Genomic DNA, 15,656 nt, shown 5'->3' with positions numbered 1-15,656 from the left:
TTGAATGGATGAGCATGTGCAAACCACCACCATACAGAATCCACAGATTAATGTGAAGAATTTTCTCCCCATCTCAGTCCTAAATAACCTACTCCTAGTTGAGATTGTCACCCCCTCATCCTGAACTCTGCACCCTCCCAAAATCTTCTCACGCTCTGAATTTTATTTATTATTGATGTATTTCAGTGAGATCACCTCTGATTTCTTCTGTTCACTGAGGAATATTTAATCTTTCCCAGCAACCCAGAAATTGGCATAGCAAACCTTCAGTGCATTTCCTCAAAAGCAAGTAGTCCTTTAGTTGGGTGAGGAGACTAAAACTATTGGCAATATTAAAAGTCAAAGTTGAGTTTATTGTCATCTGCACAAGTCCATGTGTGCACAGGTGCAATGAAAAGCTTACTTGCAGCAGCATCACAGGCACAATAGCATCAGATAAACAGCATTCACAAGAAAAACATAACTTCAACATAAACACAATTTTTACAAGAAAAAACACATTTAGAACAAAAAAACAGTCCACTTTAGTGCAAAGTGGTCATAGTGTTACTAAACTGTGGTGATCAGGGTTTTGCCAATTGTTTCAAGAACCAAATGATTGAAGGAAAATAGCTGTTCTTGAACCTGGTGGTGTGGGACTTCAGGCTTCTGTACCTCCTGCCTGGTGGTAGCTGTGAGAAGATGGCTTGGCCTGGATGGTGGGGATCTAGAGAGAGAGACACACAAGAGATGCAGATGCTGGAATCTGGAGCAAAAAAACGAGCTGCTGGAGGAACTCAGTGGGGTTGGGCAACATCTGTGGAGGGAGATGAACAGTCGATATTTCAGGTCGAGACCCTTCATTTGGACTGGAAGAGCAGAGGGGCTATATATAAAAGGCCGATACAATTGCAGTGAGACTCTGCAATATAGCAAGACTTTTGCAATGAAGATCAAATTAAAATTTGTTTTTCTAAATGCTTGCTGTAACTGTATGTTAACTTTCTGCAGTTCCTTCACAAGCACACCCAGATCTCTCTAAGTACCGACATTTCACACTCTCCCACCTTTTAAAAAAAAATTCTGTTTTTCCAACAAAAAAAGGATAATCTCACATTTCTCCATATTGTTCTCCATCTGTCAGATTTTTGCACACTCCTTTAACCTGTCAATATCCCTTGCAGCTTCTCTGCATCACAACACACTTCAGCAAACCCTGAACCATTGCAGTCAGTCCCCTTGTTTCACTAATTGACCTGCATTTTGATTGGCAAAGCCTCACACTGATCCTAATGACCAACAAGATTTAACTCAGATTAACAGACATGCGGATTAGGAGCAGGAATTGTCCTTTCAGCCTCTCCAGCCTACTCTTGCCACTCGATGAGATCATGACTGATCTGTACCCTCGACTCCATATTCCCACCTGCTCTAGCAACCCTTCTGCTTCTCAAATATCTGTCGACCTTAAAATATTCAAAGACTCTGCTTCTACCAAGCTCTTAGGAATAGAGTTCCAAAGATTCACAAACCAATGAGAGAAAAAAATTTGCCTCATCTTGACCTTAAATGGCTGACCCTTATTTTTAACCCCTCCCCTGCCAGCTCTTGCTCCACCCCTTCCTGCCCCCCCACATTTGTATACTGGCTGTCTGCCCTCTTTCTTTCTAGTCCTGATGAAGGGTCTCGACCCAAAACGTCGACTGTTCATTTCCCTGCCTGACCTGTCTTTTGTGTGTTGCTCCAGATTTCCAGCATCTCTTGTGACTCCTTATTTTTAAGAAGCTCTAGACTCTCAGAAGAGTAAGCATCTTTTACACATCCATCCTGTTAAGACCCTTCAGGAAATCATATGGTTCAATCAAGTCTCTTCTCATTCTTCAAAACTCAAGTTAACCTATCCAACCTTTCTTCCTAAACCAACCCGCCCTTTCTGTCTTACAGTCTCTATGCCGCTTCCATTCCTAATAACCCCAAGATGAGGAGACAGTTAAGAGTCAACCACATCGGTGGGTCTGATCTTGTAGGGAGGCCAGACTGGGTAAGGGTGGGAGATTTCCTTCCTGGATGGATATTAGTGAACCCGGTGGATTTTTGTGCATAGAACGTAGAACATTAGAACCATAGAACACTACAGCACATAAAACAGGCCATTTGGCCCTTCTAGTCTGTGCCAAAACTTTATTCTGCTTGTCCCATTGACCTGCACCCAGTCCATAACCCTCCAGGTCTCTCCCACCCATATATCTATCCAATTTATTCTTAAAACTTGAGAGTGAGTGGGCATTTACCACGTAAGATGTCAGCTCATTTCACACTCCCATCACTCTCTTTGAGTGAAGACGTTCCCCCTAATGTTCCCCCTAAACCTTTCCCCTTTCACCCTAAAGCCATGTCCTCTCATACTTATCTCTCCTAATCTAGATGGAAAGAGCCTACTCGCATTTACTCTGTCTATACCCCTCATAATTTTGTAAACCTTTATCAAATCTTCTATGCTCCAAGGAATAAAGTCCTAACCTGTTCAATCTTTCCCTGTAACTCAACTCCTGAAGACCGGGTAACATTCTAGTAAATCTCCTCTGTACTCTTTCAATCTTACTGATATCCTTCCTATAGTTAGGTGACCAGAACTGCACACAATACTCCAAATTTGGCCTCACCAATGTCTTATACAACCTCACCATAACATCCCAACTCCTATACTCAATACTTTGATTTATGAATTACAGCACAGGAATAGGCCCTTTGACCCACAGTGTTGTGCCAAACTAATTAAGTTAATGACACCCAATTAAACTAATCCCTTCTGACTACACAATGTCCATATCCCTACATTCTCTGCCCATCTAACAGCCTCTTAAACGCCTCTATCGTATTTGTCTCCACCACCATCCCTGGCAGTGCTTTTGTCTGTGAAAACCATAATGTGGTATTTTCCATATTTTTGTTTGTGTGCAAATTGGCTGTTGCATTTCCCTGCACTGAAATAATGATTCCAGTTCAAAAGTAATTAATTACCTGAAAAGTATATCAAGGCACCCTGATACCATGAGAAGTGCTTTCTAAGTGGAAGCTCTTTCTTCAGAAACAGATTGGGCCTTGATTAGAGCAACAAGCAGCCCGCCGGAGGAACTCAGTGGGTAAAGCAGTTTCTGTGGGGGGAAAGGAATTGTCAGCGTTTCAGGTCGAAACTCTGCATCAGGACGTCGGCAATTCCTTTGCCTCCACAGATGCTGCCTGTGAATTCCTCCAGCAGATTGTGTGTTGCTCCAGATTCCAGCATCTACCGTCTCTGGTGTCTTCCTCTTGGTTAGAGCAATTTCTTCAATTCAGTTTGCATTTATAGGGCATCTTTAGCGTAAGTAAATGTTAAAAAGCAGCACGTGAAGTAAAGGCTGCAGCAAAGATGAAGTTGGCAGGGTGAGTGAAATGTTAGTCATTCGTTAGGTTTAAGAAGTCAAAGATGGAGAGTCTTAAAAAAGAGCCTTGTAAAGTTTCTCATGAGTCAGAAGGTGGAATGGAGAACTTGGATGTATGATATTGGAGAGGTTGGTTAGAAGGAGTGGGTGAGGTACTGTGTTCTTAATTACAAGGACGAGAGTCAAAGATTTTGGGTCATGGTAGATTGCTAAAGATTGAAGTGTTGGACGACATGGGGTGAAGCAGTTAGTGCTGCTGCCTCACAGCTCTAGAGATCTGGGTTCGATCCTGACCTCTGATGCTGTCTGTGCGGACTGTCCACGTTCTCCTTTTGACCATGTGGGTTTCCTCTGTGTGATCTAGTTTCTGCCCACATCCCAAAGATATGCCGGCTAGTTAAGATTAAGATTTCTTTATTAGTCGCATGTACATCGAAACACACAGTGAAATGTGTCTTTTGCGTAAGGAGTGTTCTGAGGGCAGCCCGCAAGTGTCGCCACGCTTCCGGCGCCAACATAGCACGCCCACAACTTCCTAACCCGTACGTCTTTGGAATGTGGGAGGAAACCGGAGCACCCGGAGGAAACCCACGCAGACAGCAGCCGGAATTGAACCCAGGTCCCTGGCGCTGTAATAGCGTTACGCTAACTGCTACGCTACCGTGCCTGCCCACGGGTGAATTGATGAATGTGTACGTTGTCCCTGGTATGGATGGATGCCAAGAGGGTCAGGGAGCAGGGGAGTGCTGGTGAGGAGGTTAGCGGGCAAGTGAAAGGGAACAGGTTACAGGGAAACAAATGAGAGAATGAGACTGATCGGAATGCCCAGAGTGACGACACAGATAGGTTGGGTGAAAGGACCTCAGGAGAAAACATGGGATGAGAGGGATGGTGCAAGAAGACGGCAGGAGAGTTTAGGATGGGCACTGGTTTCAGGATGGGCACTGGTTCACAGAGAGTGGAGGATAGTATCAACTGGAAGATAGGTGTCTGTAGACAGCCAAGGCTGGGGGTGATGGCTTCAGCAGCAAAAAAGCTAAGGCACTGATGCAGGTTCAGCTGGGTCCTCAGTGTAATCAGAGAATATGAAGTGAGAATGGCAGTACAGGTTTAAGGCCCTGAGTCCCATCAGGACTGCAGATCTTTAGAGAAGGCTCACGTACCAGGGTTCTCCGCCACTTCCGCCATCTCCGACGGGACCCCACCACCAAGCACATCTTCCCCTCCCCACCCCTTTCTGCCTTTTGCAGGGACCGCTCTCTCCGCAACACCCTAGTTCACTCCTCCCCCCCACCTCTCTCACTCCCTGGGAACTTTTCACTGCCCCCGCCATAGGTCCCCCTACACCACCTCCATCACCTCCATCCAGGGACCCAAACAGTCCTTTCAGGTGAGACAGAGATTCACCTGCACCTCTCTGAATATCATCTACTAGCAGACACCTGCGATCTGTCTGTAACCGCGATCTGCATCTCCCCGTTGCCAGTCACTTCAACTCCCCCTCCCACACTATCACTGATATCAGTCCTCAGCCTCCTCCACTGCCAGGAGAATCCCAAGTGCAAACTGGAGGAACAGCACCTCATTTTCTGTCTTGGAACCTTGCAGCCTAACGGTATGAACACTGAATTCTCCCACTTTAGGTAATCCCCACCCCCCCTTCTCTTCACAGGTTTAGCTTCTTCTCTTCTTCCCATTCCGAGCCTCTCTTTTTCTACCTTTATTTTCCTTTCTCTCCTTACCTTTGACCCACCCCCTGGTGGATCTGCTCTCCCCTCCTCCCCCGCACCTGCCTATCACTATCTCTTACCTGCGTCTACCTATCACCACCCCGTGCCCAACCCGCTTCTCCTCTTTTGTCCACCTATCGCTGCTCTGCTTTTCCCTCCTATATATTGGGCTTCCCCTTTTCCTATCTCCGGTCCTGAAGAAGGGTCCCGACTCGAAACGTTGACCGGCTGCTTTTCTCCACGGATGCTGCCTGGCCTGCTGAGTTCCTCCAGCATCATCGTGTTTTTCATCTAGATTCCAGCATCTGCAGTCCTTTGTTTCTCACATACCAGGGTCCTGACCACAGAACCCCCAGGGCTCCAGCTGATGCTGTTTCAGTCCTGAGGACATGAAAACCAAAGGGGATGGATTTGCTCAAAAGGGAAATGAGAGCAAGATGTAGAAATTTGAGATACCAAAACAGAGAAGATGAACAGGGAATTTTAAAAGCATTCTTTTGAAGTTATGGAGGATTCTTCTAGGGAAAGATTATTCCCTCTGGGTGGAGAATGAGTGATGGAGCAGTTTGTGACTTTATGGACACGAAGATGATGGAGCACAGAATATTTTTTTGCTGTTGGGACATGTTTTGTAAGGGTCAATGGAAAATACAGGCCTCTGTGGGGTGACTAAGGCGGTGAAGTGTTGTGTAGTGGCCTCTGTGTTGGGTGTAAAGCCCAGACATCCAGACTTATGAACCGCTTCTTCCCCACTGATCTCAGACTTCTGAACCAATCACCTCTCTCACGTCCCCTTCCTGGTGCTGCCACCTTGTTAAGCAAACGTTTGGCAGGCACAGTAAAAACATATCTTCAGCCACCTTCAACATAATTCCAGGGTGGACATGAACATATATATAAGGAGAAGGAGTAGGCTACTCAGACCTCCAAGCATGCTCTACCATTTACAAAGATCATAGCCGATCAGAACATAGAACAGTACAGCACAGGAACAGGCCCTTCGGCCCACAATATCCACGTTGAGCGTGATGCCAATTTCTTGGACTCTTAACTCTACCTCTTTTGGTTATTCTGTTAGTGTCACTTTAGCACTTCTTTTTGCACTACTTCAGACTGCACTGCAGCCTTTGCACCATTCTGTTTTTTTTGTGTTCATTGTTGTACTTACTGTTGTATTTATTATTACGATGTACACTGTTTACTCTGTGAGCTTCATGCGAACAAGGAATTTCATTGTGCCCTACTGCACGTGACAATAAACTAAACTCACTAACTGAAGTAACTAAGTTATTATTTCACAGTGAGGAGCTTTCATGGCACCAGATTACTGAACACTAGAAGGAAACCACTCAGGCAAGGTTAGCATAATGCTACTACAGCACCAGCGACCCAGGTTCAATTCCGGCCGCTGCCTGTAAGGAGTTTGTACGTTCTCCCTGTGTCTGCGTGGGTTTCCTCCGGGTGCTCTGGTTTCCTCCCACATTCCAACGACGTACGGGTTAGGAAGTTGTGGGCATGCTATGTTGGCACCGGAAGCGCGGTGACACTTGCAGGCTGCCCCCAGAACGCAAAAAGACTTTCACTGTGTGTTTCAATGTACATGTGACTAATAAATAAATATCTTATCAACTGTGTTGACGCAAGAGCTATCCAATTAGCTTCATTTTCCTTGCACTTTCCCTGGATCCCTGCAAAATTTTCAAATAAATCTTGATCAGTTAGGGAAGTGGGCTGAGGACTGGCAAATGGATCTCAGTACAGATAAGTGTGAGACGATGCATTTTGGAAAGTCAAACCAGCATAGCACTTACACTATGAATGGTAGAGCACTGTAACAGAACGGAGGGACCCAGGAGTACAAGTGAATAGTTTGTTGAAAATGGCGTCACAAGTAGACAGGGTGGTGGAGAAGGCGTTTAGCTCACTGGCTTTCATTAGTCAGGGCACTGAGTATAGGAGTTGGGACATTATGTGGCAGTTATGTAAATCGTTGGTGAGGCTGCACTGGGAGTACTGTGCACAGTTTTGGTCACCCTGTTATAGGAAAGACGTGGTTAAACTGGAAAGAGTGCAGAAAAAATTTACAAGGATGCTGCCAGGACTAGAGGGCCTGAATTAAAGTGAGAGGTTGGCCAGGCTAGGTCTTTATTCTTTGTAGTGCAGGAGTATGAGGGGTGACCTTATAGAAGTTTATAAAATCATGAGGGTCACCGATAAGGTGGATGGTAACAGTCTTTTCCCCAGGGTAGGGGAGTCCAAAACTAGGGGGCATAGGTTTAGGGTGAGAGGGGAAAGATTTAAAAGGGACCTGAGGAGGAACTTTTTCCACGCAGAGGGTGGTGAGTATATGGAACGAGCTGCCAGAGGAAGTGGGTGAGGCAGGTACAACAGTATCATTTAAGAAGCACTTGGATAGGTACATGGAGGGGCGGGGCTTGGAGGGATGTGGGCCGAATGCAGGAAATTGGGACTAGCTGGGTGGGTACTGTGGTTGGCAGGGACTGGTTGGGCCGAAGGGCCTGTATCTGTGCTATATCATTCTTTGACTCTATAAGTATCCTGCTTCATCTTAAAAATGACCATTGAAAGTGCATCCAACGGCACCTTTTGGGCCACCACTCACTACATCCTCTGCAAGGTGTTGACGGATCGTCCTTCTCTGTTGTAACCTTCTTGGGTTCAATTACAGGGTCACTTAATCAGGAGAATGACTGCATTATTTGTTAGGGGCTCACAATGGCTTCATCCAGCTGTTAACCAGACCATTTCTCATCTTCCCTTTGCAGCTCGTACAGATTATCATCAACACAACACACCTGGAGCGATCCTGTAAGTTCCTGGAGGAGTTCATCACAAACATTACAAATGTACCCCCGGAGACTGTTCATGCTACTAAGCTCTATGGCACAGCAACCTTCAAGGTAACAGCAGGTCTTCGTATTGGTAAATTTGATAAATTGGTTTATTATTGTCACATGTACTGAGGTGCAGTGAAAAACCTTGTTTTGCATGCCATCCATACAGAACATTTCATCACATCAGTGCATCAAGGTAGTACAATGGAAAAGAATAAGAGAATGCCGAATAAAGTATTACAGTTACAGAGAAAGTGCAGTGCAGGCAGACAATAAGGTGCAAGGGCATGATGAGGTAAACTGTAAGGTCAAGAGTCCATCTTCTCGTACTAGGGGACTGTTCAATAGTCTTATAAGCAGAATAGAAGTTGCCCTTGAGCCTGATGGCACGTACTTTCAGGCTTTTGTATCTTCTGTCCGATGGGAGGGGGAAGAAGAGAGAACGTATAGGGTAGGTGGTGAGTCTTTGATTATGCTGGCTGCTTTACCGAGGCAGCGAGAAGTGTAGACAGAGTCCATGGAGGGGAGGCTGGTTTCCGTGATGTGCTGGGCTGTGTCCACAACTCTCTGCAATTTCTTGTGGTCCTGGGTATTGGTATTGGTATTGGTTTACTATTGTCACTTGTACCGAGGTACAGTGAAAAACTTGTCTTACATACCGATCGTACAGGTCAATTCATTACACAGTGCAGTTACATTGAGTTAGTACATAGTGCGTTGATGTAGTACAGGTAAAAACAATAACAGTACAGAGTAAAGTGTCACAGCTACAGAGAAAGTGCAGTGCAATAAGGTGCAAGGTCACAACAAGTGACGTGAAGTCATAGTCCATCTCATTGTATAAGGGAACCGTTCAATAGTCTTATCACAGTGGGGTAGAAGCTGTCCTTAAGTCTGGTGGTACGTGCCCTCAGGCACCTGTATCTTCTACCCGATTGAAGGGGAGAGAAAAGAGAAGAGAGAATGTCCCGGGTGGGTGGGATCTTTGATTATTCTGGCCACACCAAGACAATGAGAGGTAAAGACAGAGTCCAAGGAGGGGAGGCTGGTGTCCGTGATGTGCTGGGCTGTCCCCACAGCTCTCTGCAGCTTCTTGCGGTCCTGGGCAGAGCAGTTGCCGTACCAAGCAGTGATACATCCAGATAGGATGCTTTCTATGGTGCATCGGTAAAAGTTGGTGAGAGTCAAAGGGGACAAACCAAATTTCTTTAGCCTCCTGAGGAAGTAGAGGCGCTGGTGAGCTTTCTTGGCCAGAGCATGTACGTGATTTGACCAGGACACGCTGTTGGTGATGTTCACTCCCAGGAACTTGAAGCTCTCAACCTTCTCAACCTCAGCACCATTGATGTAGACGGGTGCATGTACACCGCCCCCTTTCCTGAAGTCAATGACCAGCTCTTTTGTTGACATTGTTGTCATGACACCATTCTACTAAGCTCTCTATCTCCTTCCTGTACTCCGACTCATCGCTGTTTGAGATACGGCCTACAATGGTGGTATCATCTGCACACTTGCAGATGGAGTTAGAGCAGAATCTGGCCACACAGTCATGAGTGTATAGGGAGTAGAATGGGGCAGAGCATTTGCCATACCAGGCCTTGATGCATCTGGATAGGATGTTTTCTTGGTGTATCAATAAAAATTGGTGAGGGTCAAGGGGGACGTGCCAAATTTCTTTTGCCTCCTGAGGAAGTAGAGGCGCTGGTGAGCTTTCTTGACCGTGGCATCTGTGTGGTTGGACCAGGGCAGGCTATTGGTGATGTTCACTCTTTGGAATTTGAAGCTCTCAACCCTCTCAACCTCAGCACCGTTGATGTAAACAGGAGTGTATTCACTGCCCCCCCCTTCCTAAAGTCAATGACCAGCTCTTTTGTTTTGCTGACATTGAGAGAAAGGTTTTTATCATGACACCGTGTCACTAGGCTCTCTATCTCTATTTGAGATACGGCCCACTACGTTGATGTCATCTGCAAACTTGTAGATGGAATTAGAGCAGAATCTGGCCATGCAGTCATGAGTGTACAGGGAGTACACTCATGACTGCATGGGAGTACAGGGTCTGTCAGAGTTTGCAACCCATGCTTAAGATACTGTCTTCTTGGGGCAGCAGGATGTAGCCATTTTGCATGGGACTTTTTACCACCAAGCAAATGGAGTCCAGTGAGACCATGTCAGCTCCCACCAGAGTAAACCCATCCGTCCTCTTCCTCCCCTTACTTCCCTGTGGCCTGGTAACTCATTTTCTTCTAACATGCACGTCAACTCCCTTTTGATTATTTTGCCACTTATCTACACTGAGAGGTAATTTCCTCCCACGTGTTTGGGATCTGGGAGGAATCTGAAGCCCCTGTGGGAAACCCACGCAGTCACAGGGAGCATGTGACGGTGCTGGAGGTCAGGATCGGACCTGGATCTGTGGAGTCATCAGCTCCTTTGTCACTGCGATGAGAAACACAATGGTGCTGGAGGAACTCAGCAGGCCAGGCAGCATCCGTGGAGAAAAGCAGGCGGTCAACGTTTCGGGTCAGGACCCTTCTTCAGGACTGATGATAGGAAAAAGGGAAGCCCAATATATAGGAAGGGAAAAGCAGAGCAGTGATAGGTGGACAAAAAGAGGGGAGGCGGGGTGGGCACAAAGTGGTGATAGGTAGATGCAGGTAAGAGATAGTGATGGGCAGGTGCGGGGGAGGAGGGGAGAGCAGATCCACTGGGGGATGGGTCAAAGGTACGGAGAGAAAGGAAAAAAAGAGACTAGATAGGGAAGAAGAAGAAGCATGCTGGGGTGTGGTGTGGTGTGGGAAAGGATGGTGGGGCTTACCTAAAGTGGGAGAATTCAGTGTTCATGTCGTTAGGCTGCGAGGTCCCAAGACGGAAAATGAGGTGCTGTTCCTCCAGTTTGCGCTTGGAATTCTCCTGGCAGTGGAGGAGGCCGAGGACTGACATATCGGTGATAATGTAGGAGGGGGAGTTGAAGTGACTGGCAACAGGGAGATGCAGATGTGTCACTGTGCTGTCCCTTGGACAATAATGCACACGTTACTGTCATAATTCAGAGCTCCTCAGTTACGATAGTGACGTGGGTTATTGTGCCTTGAATTTTATTATGGTAATGTATCATGCTTCTGGTTCCAATATTACCCTGTTGATTATTATAGTTGTACCCTGTTACTGCAGGAAATTGGGACTAGCTGGGTGGGCACCATGGACTAGATGGGCTGAAGGGCCTGTATCCGTGACTCTATGACTCTACTGGGTTGAGATTCACATTGTGTGCCGTTCTGATTGCCCAGCGATAAGAAGGATGTCATTAAGCTGGAAAGAGTACAGAACAGGAGGGTTATGGGCTGTGTAGGAGGGAAGGGTTAGATTGATCATGGAATAGACATTTATTTAGGTCAGCACAACATCGTAGACCCGTACTGTGCTGTACTGTTCTATGTTCTAAAAGATTTACAAGGATGTTACCAGGACTAGAGGGCCTGAGTTATAAGGAGACACTGGATACCAATACCAATACCAATAGACTGGGACTGTTTTCCCTGGAGCGAAGGAGGCTGAGTGGTGACCTTATAGAGGTTTAGAAAATCATAAGGACAACAGATAAGGTGGATGCTCATGGACTTTTCCCTAGATAGGGGATTCTAAAACTAGGGGGCATGGGTTTAGGGTGAGAGGGGAGAGATTTAAAAGGAACCTGAGGGGCAACGTTTTCACCCAGAGGGTGGTGGGTATATGGAACGAGCTGCCAGAGAAAGTTGTAGAGGTGGGTACAATTAAGATAAGGTATCTTTATTAATTACATGTACATCGAAACACACAGTGAAATGCATCTTTTGCGTAGAGTTTTCTGGGGGCAGCCCAGAAGAGTCAACATAGCACGCCCACAACTTCCTAACCTGTATGTCTTTGTAATATGGGAGGAAACCGGAGCACCCGAAGGAAACCCACACAGACACGGGGAGAATGTGCAAAGTTTAAAACGTACATGGATAGGAAAGGTTTGAGGCAAACGCAGGCAAATGAGATTAGCTCAGGAAGGCACCTTGGACAGCATGGACGAGTTGGGCTGGAGGGCCACTCCGACTGAAAGAGAGAATATTGTGGGGACTGATGAGCAAAGGGATTGGATCACTCTACTAAAGACAAGAAGGAAGATGGCTTCTTGCTGCGATAGGAAAATCCAGGGTAAATATTTGAGCTGTTGTGATTTTCCCTCTGAAAGTATTGGTGCCGTCTGTCTTGTGCCTTGGGCACTGGCTAGCAGTGAGTAACCGACCGCGCGGGATGTCTGTTTCTCTGCAGGATGCACGGCACGCTGCGGAGGAAGAGATCTACACCAAGCTCAATCAGAAGATTGACCAGTTCCTGCAGCTGGCTGACTATGACTGGATGAGAGCAGAGTCCAACGGACATGCCAGCGATTACTTGGTCGACCTCATCGCCTTCCTGCGTAGTACGTTTGCCGTGTTCACCCACTTACCAGTGAGTACAAGCGTTCATATGTCTCAACCGCTCCTTGCCGATCTTCCTCTCTTACTCTTCCCCTCTTGAAAGTGTTGTATTGTGGGAGGTCGTGACTGTCACGTGACAACACTGCCTCTACCTGGTCGGAAGACACACCACTGTCAATCAAGTTTGGCTCCACTCCACCCAAACAGTGCACATTTGACCATTGGTTCCTTTAAGCATCTTTGTACTTGGCCTCAGGCTATTGGCCTGTTTGAACTACCTGGGCTGGACCCCCCAGCTATAAAGAGTGCTGCATGTGCTTGGTTCTCTCTCTTTTGTCTCCAAGGGATGCCTTGTTGGTAAACTGTGCACTGAACATCTAAGTAATATTCCCGGTAGCATAGAGCCGGGCCTGCACTGAGTCGAGGCGTGGCAGGCTTGTATTGTTTCTTCCTTGATCATTTGTACCCAGTTCGTTGTGTGTGCGTGTGTGCATCTTACGCGATTCCCCCACACTCGCTATCGCCAGTGTGCGTGTGTGTATGTGTGTGTTGCTCCCGTTATCCTTTCCCGTGTTTGTTATAAATAAATCATTTAACTCCAAGACTGTGTTCAGAGTCCTTGTCCTTCGAGACCCTTCGAATCTGTTACACAACAGTTGTCCTCCCCAGTTTAACAACCCCCGACTTATGCACAGCCCATACATTCTATTGAGTGTTTGGGAGACCGGCGGGGTGGATTTGCTGGCTGCTGCAGGGCTGAAGGCATCTTCTGCTGTGGGGAACTCAGTTCGTGGCTGCATTTCCCACTTGTTAACAGTTCCCTAAGCTGGAACCCTAACCTGGGGAGGACCAGAAGTGGAGGCAGTTCTGCTTTCACTCTCAGTTCACCAGTAGCTAGATCTTTGTGCCTGAGCCATAGCCGGCCATCTCCACCTTAAAGACCACGTCCAGGTCTCTTCTTACGAGGCGACGGGTTTTTATAGAATGAATAAGGAAGATCCATGTCCCCTGCAAGTGAGTCAGTAACCAGCAGATGTAGTCTCAGAATCTAAATCAGAATCAGAATCAGATTTGTTATCACTGACTTATATAACGTGAAATGTGTTGTTTTGCAGCAGCAGTACAGTGCAAAGGCATAAAATTACTATTAATCACAAAATAAATATGTAGTGCATAATAAAGGTATAACGAGGTAGTGTTCAGGGGTTCATGGACCATTCAGAAATCTGATGGCGGAGGGGAAGAAGCTGTTCCTGAATCGTGAGTGTGGGTCTTCAGGCTCCTGTACCTCCTCCCCGATGGTAGTAACAAGAAGATGGCATGTCCTGAATGTTGAGGGTCCTTAGTGATGGATGCCGCCTTCTTGAGGCATCGCCTCTTGAAGGTGTCCTCAATGACGGGGAGGGTTGTGCCCGTGATGGAGCTGGCTGAGTCTACAACCGTCTGCAGCCTCTTGCGATCCTGTGCATTGGAGCCTCCGTACCAGGCAGTGATGCAACCAGTCAGAATGCTCTCCACCGTACATCTATAGAAATTTGCAAGAGTCCTTGGTGACATACCAAATCTCCTCAAACTCCTAATGAAGTAGAGCCGCTGATGTGCCTTCTTCGTAATTTCATCGAGGTAATTGAGGGGAGGTGAGATCTCTCTGCCTCAATAGTGTTGGAAACAGATTCAAAAGGAGCTTCTGAAAGGAAGTTGGATAAATATTGGAATGTAAGGGCTGCAGCAAGAGGAGGGAAAGTGAAATTAATTGGAGAGGAGTCCATGGTGTAGTGGGTGTAATGTCTCCTTCTGAGCTCCATAACTCTATGGGGATTAAGCTGGTCTCTGAAGATCAGTGCCCAGCAGCTGAATCCCCACCAGCGTTGATGAAATATAGATCAGTTGTTGTCTCATTAATGGGCAGATATGGGCAAGTGGGGCTGAATGTTACTGGTATTGGTTTGGCCAAATGGAATGGCCAAATCCTGTTCCCATAAGATCTGTTGGGGAGTGAGGTACACTGGTCGTTTTGTAATCTACGATTTTGTGAGTGGCTCTAACTGTCAGTGTGGTCAACTGCCAACATTCTTCGGTTATTGTGGGAGCAGGTCTTATCCTGGTCCCACCTCCGCATAACGGGATTTCCATGGAGATGATCTTTCAGGGCCTTGCTATTGAGGTTTGGATTGGATTTGATGAGGAAGTTGACACTGGCAGATCTGCAAAAGATAAGTACTTGCTTCGTGCATCTGCAGTGAATGTGGAAGTCCTGCTGTTTTCTTGGCATTGTTCATTGAGGAATACCTCATAGACCAGGACACCAGGGAGAGCTACACACTTTGCATTGATCCAAGAAGAAACCCGTGATTGTTTACTGTCTCTTCCTTGAGCTTGCATCTCCAACAGTGCATCACTCTCTCAGTACTACGCTGCTGCTGTTGTGACGTTGCTTGCAAGGGACAGGTGAGGATGAATCTCACCTGTCAGAGTGTTGGCTACAGTGGCAAATAGTCCTGACTAATCTAATGAGAAGCTTGGGACTGCAACACTGTCACAGAGGCAGTACTGAGGGAGTGCCGCACAGTTAGAAAGGCAAATATTGAGGGAGTGGTTCAGGCAGGTACATTAACAATTAAAAGGAACTTGGACAGGTACACGGATAGGAAAGGTTTAGAGGGGTCTGGGCCAAACACAGGCAAATGGGACTAGCTCAGGTGGGAATCTTAATCGGCATGGACCAGTTGGGCTGAAGGGCCTGTTTCCGTGCTGTATGACTCTATGACTCTACTGTACTGTCAGAGAGGTAGTACTGTGGGAGTGACACACCAAGAGCTGGAGGAACTCAGCGGGTCAGGCAGCATCTGTGGAGGGAAATGGACAGGCGACGTTTCAGGTCAAGACCCTTCATCTGGACTGGAAGAGCAGAGGGGAGAGAGCCAGTACAGAGAGGTGAAGGGGTGGAGCAAGAGCTGGCAGGTGATAGGTGGATCCAGGTGAGGGGGGTGACGGGCAGATGAGGGAGGGGGCAGAGTAGGAATGTGTAAGGAGCTGGGAAGTGATAGGTGGAATTGGTAAAGGGCTGAAGATGATGGAATATGAGGAGAGGAAGGTGGAGCATGGAGTAGAGGGAGGGAGGTGGGGAGGGGAACCGGTGGCAGGAGTGTGTGGGTGAGGGGCAGGGAGGGGGGGGAGGGGAAAGAGATGGGAGCCGGTGGAACAGGAAGAGAGAAGAAA

General features: G+C 47.0%; 1 protein-coding gene across 3 annotated transcripts in view; it reads left to right on the top strand.

Annotated features, from left to right (window-relative positions):
* The window catches only part of exoc6b (exocyst complex component 6B), a 742,224-nt gene that overhangs the window by 505,657 nt on the left and 220,911 nt on the right, over nt 1-15,656 (top strand). For all 3 annotated transcript variants that reach the window (XM_052038528.1, XM_052038519.1, XM_052038535.1), the window contains 2 exons: nt 7,918-8,052; nt 12,289-12,468. In XM_052038528.1, the coding sequence (XP_051894488.1) occupies nt 7,918-8,052; nt 12,289-12,468 (315 nt within the window). The remainder of the gene's footprint in view (nt 1-7,917; nt 8,053-12,288; nt 12,469-15,656) is intronic.

Source organism: Pristis pectinata, chromosome 2, assembly GCF_009764475.1.
Source record: "Pristis pectinata isolate sPriPec2 chromosome 2, sPriPec2.1.pri, whole genome shotgun sequence".
In the NCBI taxonomy this organism is placed as follows: domain Eukaryota; kingdom Metazoa; phylum Chordata; class Chondrichthyes; order Rhinopristiformes; family Pristidae; genus Pristis; species Pristis pectinata.
Note: the sequence above shows the minus strand (reverse complement) of the source record. Positions and strands in the feature narration are given on the sequence as shown.